Genomic DNA, 13,224 nt, shown 5'->3' on the forward strand with positions numbered 1-13,224 from the left:
CTTAAGGACGACGTTGATATTGAACGCGAACGCAGAGCGTTGTCCGTCAGAGCCAATATGATAGCTCGCAGGTTCGCTCATTGCACAAAAGATGTTAAGATCACCCTGTTCAGGGCTTATTGTACAACCTTCTACACAAGCAACCTGTGGGCTGATTATACTCATAAACGGTACAGTGCTCTGCGTGTTCAATACAACAACGCTTTCAGAGTACTGATGGGGCTGCCCAGATTCTGCAGTGCATCGGGGATGTTCGCGGAGGCGCGGGTAGACTGCTTCTACACCACCATGCGCAAGCGAGCGACATCGCTTGTGCGAAGAGTCCGGGCTAGCTCCAACAGTATTCTGAATATGTTAGCGAATAGGTTTGACTGCCTATATTTGAATGCCTGCTGCTTGTTGCACGCACGCAGGAATAGATAACCTAGCTATTAAGTTTCTGTATAAACTAACACTAGACTAAGATTATTTATGTTACTAACACTATGATCCACGTTGGTCTTAAATAAATGATTTATTATTATTATATTATTATTTACATGTAGGGGGGGGGGGGGTACCCTAATAAAACATTTTTTTTCGTTTATATTTTTTTCACTTTGTTGGCGTGATTGATATACATATTGGTATCCAGCTTTCTAATGCTAACGGTTACTGAGACAGACATGGCGAAACTATAAGGGTTCCTAGTTGACTACGGAACCCTAAAAACGTCACTTTTTACCGAAACGGAACCACGTGTCTATGTCAATGCAAATGTATGGATTCCAATACATTCTACGACTCTTCTGTTTCCAAATATAAAAGAATCGATGTAATCTGGCGTTACTTTGCGGAAATCCATGTTAATCAAAATTAACTTGCACGTTATGACGTTATCGATTCGCGAATTAGTAAAGTTCTAGATTTTGATAAGTTAAAAGAAAAGCAGGTACCTTTGAAATTCAGAAAGGCAGCAATGATGAGGAGGTTGGAGATGACGATGGCCACGCCCATGACGGCGATGACGGCGGCCTGCGCCAGCGACTCGAGCGTGGCCAGCGGGCTGTCCGCCACGCTCACCTCGCCGCCCGCGCCCGCGCCCGCCCGCGCGCTCATCATCCTCGCAGGCATACCTGCCGGCAACACGCCTGCGAACATAAATATACATACAATAAATATAATGTTAGCGTAGTTCGGAACGTCCCCGAGCTGACAGCTCGGCAGTGGGTGGACGAGAAGGCAAGATGGCTACCGCCCTGGATCGTAGCAGCGTCGGTCTAAGTGCTGTCATACATTTTACGTGGAAATAAATTAATAATTCAAGACTCAGTGCGTTTTACTGTTTTATAATTCAGAAGTGCGATCTCTGAATTTCATGCCTACGTAGTATTTCGGTCAAATTAGTTAATAATCGAACTGTTTGAAGAAGCGTCATTTGCGCGCGAAATGGGCGCGTACGCACTTTGGTAAAATAATGGTAAAATGCATTAAGTTTTGACTCGCGAAGTGTTTCAATGTTTTGTTCATAAGTTATTCAACAAATGTATGATATATTCATAAATCATACAATGCAAAAAAAGTACGTAAGTACAACAAAATTGTCGCCTGGCGACTGCGGTAAGTTACGAGCATGAGTCGAGGCAATAAGACTCGATTACGAATGTGTTACACTGCTTGGATGTGGCTATTACCATCCCTGAATACAGGTATGTCCAATTGTTCAAATACGTGAACGTTTTCTGTCAAGAAATTGTAATAAACAATTACGCACCAATAACCTAACACGTAAGATGATAATGGACTTTGATCCTTATTGTGTGAAGTCCAGTAGATAAATACTAACAGGAATGGTGCAGGAATATACATTTTGAAGTTGGTGTATATCGTTTGGTGTGTTTCTGGTATGAAACTTATACATTATTATTACATAAATGCATGCACAACATGCATTGGTATTTATTATAATACCACTCTAGTCTTAGAGTGGCTGTGCTGGTTTTGAGCTTAATTTACAGAACAGAAATGATAACTTCAACTCCATGGCATACCGGTGTTTGATGATGGTACAAATATGAATGCCTTGGGACAAAATGATGTGAAACAAAATATCTGGATGTAATAATCAACATGACTGAGATCCCGTCCCAGCCTGATGTTGGCTTACAAGGTAACAAAGTGAACTGCTTATGGATAACAAAGCAGGTACTACTGTAAGATATTATGTTTTATACATGTTTAGAAATAATAAATATAAAATGTGTACAGTGAACTCGGTGAACATTCACCTAAAATGCGCAAAGTGTGATATTTCATTATTTATGGGTTGCACATGGTTTAGTTTGTACTGTTGGGAAATTATACAAGTGATCATAATAAAATTGTGTTACACAATAATTATTGCAAGTCAAGGAGCAAGGGTTTATGGTTTCAAGTCTAAGAATAAGTGTTCTTAGTAAGTGTACAATATATGTAATTGGTATCTTGAAGATGTACTGATTTCAATATTGAATAATGATTAAGATGTGTTCAGTAAAGTTTTAGTAACCACTGAGGTAAGGTAATGTCAGTGTAATATTGCTGAAGATTTGCCGGAGCCATATTAGACAAGTTAGCTTCTCGGCTATCAGCGGAGGAAGTTATAGCATGAGTCATTTAAAATTACATTTAGTAAATACTTTCAATGGTAAAAAAATGTATGATGTTAAAAATAAAAGTGGTTGGCACTTGATAGTACCTAATGCGGTACAGTAATGTTGCCGATGACAACAGTATTGGTGACTTTACCCGAGACTACAACAAAAATTCAATGGTCATTTTATTATGATCCCATTTAAGTTCAATTGATTAATGATTAACTATTCCGCTTAGTACCTTTTAGTGAAAGGAGTGAGTTTATTACATTGTCATTTATTGACTGGCATGAAGGAAATGTTGTACTTTGCTGAAAGTATAGTAAGTCTGTTGGTGTCATTTTGAATATTCTCACTATTTCTTACTGTTTGATTGTTTTGAGATGTGTGTCTGTGTACTCTGTGTGTGTGCTCACATTATGGTTACAGATATTACTTATGGTGTAATATTGACCTGTTTAACAAATACAAGTATAAGTTCAGCAATGAGTGTGGAATTGTGGATTCCGCAAGAGGAATCATGAGAAAACTGAACGCTACCTGTTCAACAGTTGTGGGAATGTGAACACATCTCAAATTAGTCTTAAAGCAGAAGGTATGATGAAGTGTGCCTATAAGAAGTAATTATGCAGAATATCAACAAAGTACACATGTAAAGTATGGGTATTTATTGTTATCAAAGTATTGTTTTGTGTTGTGAGCATGTCTGTGTTTAAATGTTCACAGATAGCAATTGTGGTGGAATGTTGGCCTGCAAAATGCAAAATGTGATACTAATAATTGCTGCTTGGTTCACAAGAGCAGTAGTGTGGATTTACTAAGCATTTTGTAGTCAAGTGTTTGCAACACATGTGGACAGTTTTACCAGCAGAAAATTATAGTGATGAGGGTGTATCCCTGCACAATTAATACAGTATACTGATTTACTGTTATCAAAGTACTACTTGTCTTTCTGTGTGTGTTTTTACATTATGTTCACAGATAGTAAATGTGATAGAATATTGGTCTGCGCAATGTGAAATGTGACAGTAGTAGTCACTGCTTGTTGCTGCTTGTTTCACAAGAATGGATTAAGGGTTACATTGATAACCTTGTGGTCAAGTGTTTGTAACACATGATCAATGAATGGCTAGTACAAAATAATAGCAAAAGGGGTTTATTCATGCACAATGGATATGGTATGGTGATTTAATGTTATCAAAGTTGTTGTATTAGTGTATGTTTACATTATGTTCTTTGATCATTGTGAAAGTGGAATGAAGGCCTGAACAATGCAAAATGTGACTAATAGTTACTGCTTGCTTCACAAGATAGAAACAGAGGATGAATTGATCATAATTATTATGGCCAAGTGTTTATAACACATGTTCAACTTACAAAAAACGTATAAGAGTTTTATTCATGCAAAATGAGTATGGTATGGTGATTACTGTTATCAAAGTATTATTTGTCTCTGTGTGTGTTCTTACATTGTGTTCACAGATAGTATTTGTGATGGAAAATTGGCACATAAACTAAAGCAAGCATGGTGTTAGCTGGTGAGGCTGTTGTGTAAAGTTCATACAAGATAAAAATAAATATGCTTGTTGAAAGACTGTAAACGTATTTCAAGTGGGAAATAATGGTGAGACGGATACTTAAGGTTGTTGTTGCCCATTGCAATTTAATCAAGTGAGTGTGCAGTAGTCTGATTTTGACAAAATTATTAATCATGGTGATCTTTATACAAAAGGTTAACTAAGTGTTGGGTCCTTTACTGGACCAATGGTATGATATGATTGATTTAATTATGCTGCACAAGCTGCTAAACTGCACAAGTAATAATTTGCCACTGTAGGCCGTACTGTATAATTTCTATTTCCCAATTAAATGTTGGAGTAAGTTATGTATTGTTAAGTGCTCTAACACTGTTGGTGGCTTGATTTTATGAATAACATCTGGTATGAGTACCTAAAGGAATTAATGTCCAACTGAAACTGAGTAAACATGGATAATTTGAGGTCTGAGGTTCTGGATTTTGGAATCTTTTCAAAGCTGAGTAAAATATCAGTGTAATGGAACACGGTAGTATTATATGAAACAACATAAAGCCAATGGTGCTACATTGTGTGGAACAATTTACTGCTTTTAGTATGGTTTCAGAGGAAACATATGCAAGTATGTGTTCGGTTTGGAGTATTGCTGGCATTGCTGCTAGTGAGAAATGCTGACATGGCTGATGCGCGACAAGACATGGTCGCGGTTGCCAATGAGAAGTACTGAACAGTAAGCTGTCAGCGTGAGACTCCCAAGAGGATGAAGTAAGTTGTTTTCACACGCCTCTGGGCGGTGATGCCTGTAGTCACGACGCTTGTTGCGGTGACATGTGTTTTCACACGCCTCTGGCGGTGATGTCTGTAGTCACGACGCTTGTTGCGGTGACATGTGTTTTCACACGCCTCTGGGCGGTGATGCTTGTAGTCACGACGCTTGTTGCGGTGACATGTGTTTTCACACGCCTCTGGCGGTGATGTCTGTAGTCACGACGCTTGTTGCGGTGACATGTGTTTTCACACGCCTCTGGGCGGTGATGCTTGTAGTCACGACGCTTGTTGCGGTGACATGTGTTTTCACACGCCTCTGGCGGTGATGTCTGTAGTCACGACGCTTGTTGCGGTGACATGTGTTTTCACACGCCTCTGGGCGGAGATGGCTGTAGTCACGACGCTTGTTGCGGTGACATGTGTTTTCACACGCCTCTGGCGGTGATGTCTGTAGTCACGACGCTTGTTGCGGTGACATGTGTTTTCACACGCCTCTGGCGGTGATGTCTGTAGTCACGACGCTTGTTGCGGTGACATGTGTTTTCACACGCCTCTGGCGGCGATGTCTGTAGTCACGACGCTTGTTGCGGTGACATGTGTTTTCACACGCCTCTGGCGGTGATGTCTGTAGTCACGACGCTTGTAGCGGTGACATGTGTTTTCACACGCCTGTGTGCGGTGATGTCTGTCTGTAGTCACGACGCTTGTAGCGGTGACATGTGTTTTCACACGCCTGTGTGCGGTGATGTCTGTAGTCACGACGCTTGTAGTGGTGATATGTGTTTTCACACGCCTGTGTGCGGTGTTGCCTGTAGTCACTAGGTTTCTCGCGGTGACGCCTGTTTCATTAACGCCTGTGTGTGGTGTTGCCTGTAGTCACTACGCTTCTCGCGGTGACGCCTGTTTCATTAACGCCTGTGTGTGGTGTTGCCTGTAGTCACTAAGCTTCTCGCGGTGACGCCTGTTCCATTAACGCCTGTGTGCGGTGTTGCCTGTAGTCACTACGCTTCTCGCGGTGACGCCTGTTTCATCAACGCCTGTGTGTGGTGTTGCCCGTAGTCACTAGGCTTCTCGCGGTGACGCCTGTTTCATTAACGCCTGTGTGTGGTGTTGCCTGTAGTCACTACGCTTCTCGCGGTGACGCCTGTTCCATTAACGCCTGTGTGCGGTGTTGTCTTTAGTCACTACGCTTTTCGCGGTGAAGCCTGTTCTATTAACGCTTGTGTGCGGTGTTGCCTGTAGTCACTACGCTTCTCGCGGTGACGCCTGTTTCATGAACGCCTCGTGCGGTATTGTCTGTAGTCACTACGCTTTTTGCGGTGATGCTTGTTTCAAGACGCCTTCGGGTCGTCAATCATGACTTGTCTGTAGTCACGACGCTTCTTGCGGTGACGTCTATTTTCAGGACGCCATGTGTGGCGTTACCTCCCATGATGCTTTGGGCGGAGAAGTTCTGTACCTACTGTGTATGCCAGACTGAGAGAAGTGGATAACGTCATTCTCTGCAGTCTCTGCACTCGTGACGAAGTCGCAAGATACGGCTGCTATTGCGCGGTGGCGGTGACTGTGAACTCGATGGAGTTTGCGGCATGGGCCTGAGATGAACATTGAGGATAGTCGGTAACACGTATGGTGCTGGTAAGGCAGAACACAACATTAATTACGAGTAAAGTTTAGATGTACCCTAGTTATGTTTGAGGGTCAATGACTACTTTAACTTTGGTCAATACAAAATTGGTATTGAGACAAAACAACAGACTACTATGATCTGTTTGTGTAATGTTCTGTAGCCCGTTGATAAGATGTAAATTGTAATAATGTTTCACAGTTCAGGTTGGACTATGAAATGCACGGTTATTCTGAAATCATATTGTTCGTTGTGATAAAACGGAACACGTGTAACATTAATAATATGAATTACAGAATTGGAGAGACTATAATGGCTGGTTAATATCTATGCTTCGGATTGGAGGCGGCCGTAGACGTGGAGTTAGGCGCTTGGTGTACAGCCGAGGCCCACCGAGCCGAGCGAGTGTCTTGTGCTGACCCTGCGTGGAGCACGCATCTTTGGATTGGAGGCTGCCGTAGACGTGGAGCTAGGCGCTTGGTGTACAGCCGAGGCCCACCGAGCCGAGCGAGTGTCTTGTGCTGACCCTGCGTGAAGCACGCATCTTCTACATCACTGACGTCAGACGTGAGCCCGTTCCATGTTTTTGTTATAACAGCGTGGTGCATATGCACCTATAACTTTTCTGGTCTGAAGGTCATGCAAGTCATGCATCATAATTTTTATGATTGAATTAATTTCAAGTAGTTCTCAAATATAATTTTCGACGTTGGATAATTGAAGGTCTGTTGAGCCTTGATTGAAAATATCTTATAAGTTTTCTCGTTTAGCTATGGAAACAGTAGAAGTGACTTGTGGGTGTATTTTCTTATACTGATAGAATAGAAATCTAGAATGTATCTATTCTCACGAAAACAATAATTTGGTGAGAGACTTACTAGTGTCCTGAACGGATCTGGGTTTGGTATTCTGGAAGGATGATGAAAAGCCTCTTGAAACAATGGCTTGCATTCGGGCAAAGCATTCACATGAATTTGGTTGTTTCGCAGAGTTAGCGGACTAGTGGGCTAACTGCCACTGGTGAGCTGAGCTGCGAAGTGCGTGGTGGACTGGTGGTGAAGTTCAGTGGCCCACGCGTGGGAGATTTCCTTACAGCTCGGCAGTGGGTGGACGAGAAGGCAAGATGGCTACCGCCCTGGATCGTAGCAGCGTCGGTCTAAGTGCTGTCATACATTTTACGTGGAAATAAATTAATAATTCAAGACTCAGTGCGTTTTACTGTTTTATAATAAGACGATAGGGTTTACAAAATACCTATACATTTTTACTTAATGGATTCTTTACCAGGATCTAAATAATCTTACGTCATCCTGTACACCCTCATGAAACATACCATTATACCGAATAAAAGTCCAGAACTGGGACCGATTTTTGAATTTCGAACGCACGAATTCGCCGTTCGAAAGTCTGTGGAAAACGACGTAATGCTATTAACACGTTTTTTTTAAAAGGCTAGTAATTTTAAAACTAGTGGTAATGACCACTCCTTTTTGATTCTGTTAGTAGAACTTAAATCGCTAGTAGTGGAGATATTATTGAACGAATTTCACGAAATCGAATGGCCGAGATTAAAAATCGGCCCCCTGGAATCGAATCAGGTTCATCAAATCATCATCTTCCGTTTACCGGGCGGATGCCTAATAGGCATCCGCCCGGTAAACAGAAGTGCCTATACCGCTCGGCTCGGCCAACTAGTAATCGGGGTAAGGGTAAAATTTCCAAGTACCTACATTATTTATATTAGAATTTCCCGAAGGCCTGTGGCTCCCACTGGTTATCTACTTATTTCTGATGAGATGGAACAATATGATTGAATGGTTGAAGGGACGTCGCAAGCTAACCTAAATTAAATAGTTATTTTTCCCCTCACTAGCTCGGAAACACGTGTTTTATCCATTAGTGGACAAAATAGGCAATTTGACTTTGAATATAGAAAAAAAATCTGCTTTAAAATTGATAAGTTGGTGAATTGGGAGCAGTGATACACGCGTTTTTAGGGTTCCGTACCAAAAAGGTACAACAGGAACCCTTATAGTGCGACTCTGTCCGTCTGTCACATTCCTAAATATCTCGAGGACTACTAATGCTATCAATTTGAAATTTGGAATAGTTGTGAACATTGTAAACCTCTACAAATAGAAAGTATAATTTTTTTAAATATATTAATTTTAATTGTAGAAAATGGCCAAAATAAAAGGGGGGCAAACTGTAAATTTCAAGTTACTAGGTCAAGTGGGGTATCGTTGGAAAGAGCTCAAATTGAACGTAAATAAGCTATTTTTTATAATTTTTTTGTTGTGAAAAAAAAAAAAGACTTTTGAAGGAAAATGAAAAAAAAAATACCGTTCCCCCCCCCCTTATCTCCGAAGTTTACCAATGAAAAATTATGAAAAATTTAGTAAACATTGGTTTTATGCTATATATTACAGGAAAAATATAATCGTGTTTGTATTTTGAATACCTTTTTTTTTATTCACAAAAAACTTTTCAGATTTTTACTTTCAATTTACCCACCCTTGCGGATGTATATCGTACTTCAAATTAATACGAGATGTTACGTAAACCATCTTCTATCCAATAAAGTAAAAATTGTTTAAATCGGTTAACATTATAAAGAATTATCCCTGAAAAACCAGGTCGCGCAAATTAGTTAGCAAATTGACCGGGAGATGGCGCTATACACAATAATACTCATTAGTGCCTAAACTTTTGTCTTCTAGTCAAGTCACTAGAGTTATATGAAAATATGACATTATTTTTACTAGGTAGTTTGAAAGAAAGTTTGTACGGAACCCTCGGTGGGCGAGTCCGACTCGCACTTGGCCGGTTTTTTGCGTTGTACCTACTTTTTGTTTGTGGATAAAATGCAATTTTTGCTATCTGTTTTCGAATAGCAAAGAGAGCCTTTATCAGTTGGTGTGGTGTTGGTGCAGTGGAACTGCTGATGATGATCAGAACGGAACTCCTCAAATCTGAAGGTCACACTTCTAGTGACTTTAGTATTTTTATAAGAATAGCATGCATTTACGTTCAGAACAGTGGCATTTGGTGCAGTGGAACTACACGACAACGACGCATAGCTCATGTTAGGAGATTTGTTGTCTTCCTTTTGTTCATATAATATGTGTGCAGCAAACTGTAAATGTCAAGTTACTAGGTCAAGTGGGGTATCGTTAGAAAGAGCTCAAATCTTACATATCAAAACTGTTTTTTACATTTTTTTTGTTGTAGAAATAGGAAGATTTTTAATGAAAATGTACAATATCCCCCCTTATCTCCGAAGTTTACCAACGAAAAATTATGAAAATTTTATGAGATGTCTCAATGTCCATTGGTTTTATGCGAAATATTACAGGAAAGATAGAATCTGCAAAATAAAAATATCTTTTTAATCTTCAACTAGGAAACGTCCGTCCGTCCGTTTTTTCCGCGGATAATTCGTAAGCACTAAAATGAAAAAATATCTTTTGCAAAAATAAAAAATGGAAAAAAATGTTTTGGGTTTACTAAGATCGTTTTTTGATAATATTAATATTTTCGGAAATAATCGCTCCCAAAGGAAAAAAAGTGCGTCCCCCCTCTAACTTTTGAACCATATGTTTAAAAAATATGAAAAAAATCACAAAAGTAGAACTTTATAAAGACTTTCTAGGAAAATTGTTTTGAACTTGATAGGTTCAGTAGTTTTTGAGAAAAATACGAAAAACTACGGAACCCTACACTGAGCGTGGCCCGACACGCTCTTGGCCGGTTTTGTTTCAAATAAAGTAAAAGCTGTCGAAAGAGGTTAACATAATAACATTATAAAGAACTAGCTTTTGTCCGCGGCTTCGCTCGCGTTAAACTCAAAAATTGCGGAATGCTCCATACAAACTTCCACCCCCCATTGTAGGGAGGTGGGGAGTTAGAAAGAGACAAAAAGAAGCCTATGTCACTCTCCATTCCTTCAACTATCTCCACTTAAAAAATCACGTCAATGCGTCGCTCCGTTTTGCCGTGAAGGACGGACAAACAAACAGACACACACACTTTCCCATTTATAATATTAGTATGGATAATCCTTGAAAAATCAACATACTTCACAGGTCGAGTAAATTAGTTAGCGAATTCACCAAGATGGCGCTATACACAATAATGCTCATTAGTACCTATACTTCTAGTCGAGTCTTTAGAGTTACATGAGAAACATGAAATTACTTTAACTTTTGAAAGTTTGTACGGATATGGAACCCTCGGTGATCGAGTCCGACTCGCACTTGGCCGGTTTTTTTATACCTACTACCTAATCATGTTTAGAATTAATATATAGGTACGCACTTGAAATTGAACTTTTTGAAGATCGATAGAATTAGGATTAAATAGAAGTCAAAATCACCAAAAACCACTGTATCTGAAATTTTCAGTTCAATCAATCAATATCATCAATATCATTTATTGCAAACCATGGTATTACATTACAGATGTTACAGTATGAAGGAGGTCGCATGGCACCCCGGTAGGGCATGGCAATATTGGCTATTTCTTATACATTAGTTATTTACTAAATTATATCTAGTTTATTCCTAGATTTGCTATAGCTACACTGGCTACACACAGGTGGTTCTTGGTGGTTACGAGTTACTGTGAAATGAACTTCTGTAAAGCGCACCGATAGGTTGAAAGTATCTCAAATTAAGATATCTACGTCTCAATCTACGATAAATACACGTGATTATGACGAGTAGCAGTAGTAGTTTAGAAGGCGGTGTTCCTCGGGAGGAATTAAACCTTTCTATTTCTCAACCACTACGCCTGCGATAATATTTCAAGCTAATTATGTATATTGATATTATAGTAATTAATACTGCTGAGGTTGCTTAGTTTCTGTGAAAATATATGCTTAAATTCTTGTTTACGCCCTTAAACAACCTTCCACGTAAGTTAGTTCTACTTGCATCTAACATTGTACAAGTCGCTGAACATCTCAATTAGTTATCTCAAAACTTCCGTAAATTACTGGAAACTTTCATGAGAAAATTCTCATGAAAGTTGCCATTCAGTACCGTAGTTCTCTTTAAGATTAGGTAGGAGCTTGTATTATGTTACGTAGGTATGTAATACGCAATGTTCACAACATTTGACGACCGCTTAATTTGTGTTCGAGTTACACTGGTGTTTGTTTTCAACTCGTTAAATGAGATAGAGGGTCAATACCCTGAACACTCGCAATTCTGGAAAGGGCCTGGCCGGACTGCCATGGTAAAATTGCCCCTGGCTAAATATGAAATATTGATATGCAGGATTATTCGTATTGTTACTACATGTACTACTACTGGATATTATGCCTCAAACTATTTCCGTTTACGAAAAAAATTAAAAAAAAGAAATTTTGTTTTTTATTTTTTTCTTTAAAACCGCGTATCCGATTGACTTGTTCTTTGGATATTTTATAGATATATTAAGGATACATCAATTTAAAAAAAATTAACTTCCTGACTTTTTGTTAAGAACATTTTTTTTTTAAATTTATGTTTTAAATATTTTTTTTTTACCACATACGAGTTAGCGACACCTACTATATTTTCATATAATAATCGCCATTTTATACTCTATTACATATATTTTTATCAAAAATATTAGTTTGGATCAACAATGTCAAAATAAGTTATTTATATATTACTAGTATTACCCTTTAGTCTTTAGTACGTTGCTCCTGGAAAGTGATGTATGAAAATTTTGGCATAATTAATGGAAGATTTTTTTTTAAATCGGGATATGTAGATTATAGGCGGAGTCACTTGGGACACAGTGTATGCAAAGGCAGAAAAAGGACTACATAAGATAAATACTTGGCTAAGATCTAATTTACTTACACTAAATGAATCTAAAACGAAAATATATGTGCTTCACTAAATACAATAACACGCAACCATCTAACAACTTAGTACTAAGAGTTCACGAATGTAACCTAACGGATACTCAACCTTGTCACTGTAATAGCATTGAAAAGGTTAAATCCATTAAATATCTTGGAGTTATTCTAGATCAGCGTCTCTCATGGTATGGCCACGTGGAATATGTTAACGGTAGAATAAGAAAATTAACCTGGTTATTTAAGAAATTAAAACAAATCGCGTCTCATAAATTATTAAAACAAATATATATTACTTTAGCAGAATCTATTATGACATACTGTATTACTACCTGGGGAGGTTCATGTAAAACTAAATTCATTAACGTCGAACGAGGACAAAGGTGTTTACTTAAAGTCATGTACTCAAAACCATACAGATTTCCCACTTCTGAGCTTTATCAAATATCAAATCTTCTTTCTATGCGCAAATTGTATATATTAAATACCATATTGAAATTACACAAATCTCTCAAATTCAAACCACCTAAAACAACACGTAGGAGAAAACCTAAAGTTGCCCCCATTCCTAAGCTAAACTCGGTGTTCGCAAAGCGGCAATATATTGCACAAGCAGCTCACTTGTATAACGTAGTTGATGCCAAACTTTCTTCTGTATCGCATGAATGCACAAACACACATACATACAAACACACACCCACACACACACCCACACACACACACACACACACACACACACACACACGCACGCACGCACGCACGCACGCACGCACGCACGCACGCACGCACGCACGCACGCACGCACGCACGCACACATTATACACTCATAAT

At 39.1% G+C, this 13,224-nt stretch overlaps 1 protein-coding gene across 2 annotated transcripts in view; it reads right to left on the minus strand.

Annotated features, from left to right (window-relative positions):
- Positions 1-13,224, minus strand: part of LOC125241206 (G-protein coupled receptor 52) — a 62,889-nt gene that overhangs the window by 30,767 nt on the left and 18,898 nt on the right. For both annotated transcript variants that reach the window (XM_048149570.1, XM_048149568.1), the window contains exon 2: positions 936-1,130. In XM_048149570.1, the coding sequence (XP_048005527.1) occupies positions 936-1,113 (178 nt within the window). In that variant the 5' untranslated portion in view covers positions 1,114-1,130. The remainder of the gene's footprint in view (positions 1-935; positions 1,131-13,224) is intronic.

This window comes from Leguminivora glycinivorella, chromosome Z (genome assembly GCF_023078275.1).
Source record: "Leguminivora glycinivorella isolate SPB_JAAS2020 chromosome Z, LegGlyc_1.1, whole genome shotgun sequence".
Classification (NCBI taxonomy): domain Eukaryota; kingdom Metazoa; phylum Arthropoda; class Insecta; order Lepidoptera; family Tortricidae; genus Leguminivora; species Leguminivora glycinivorella.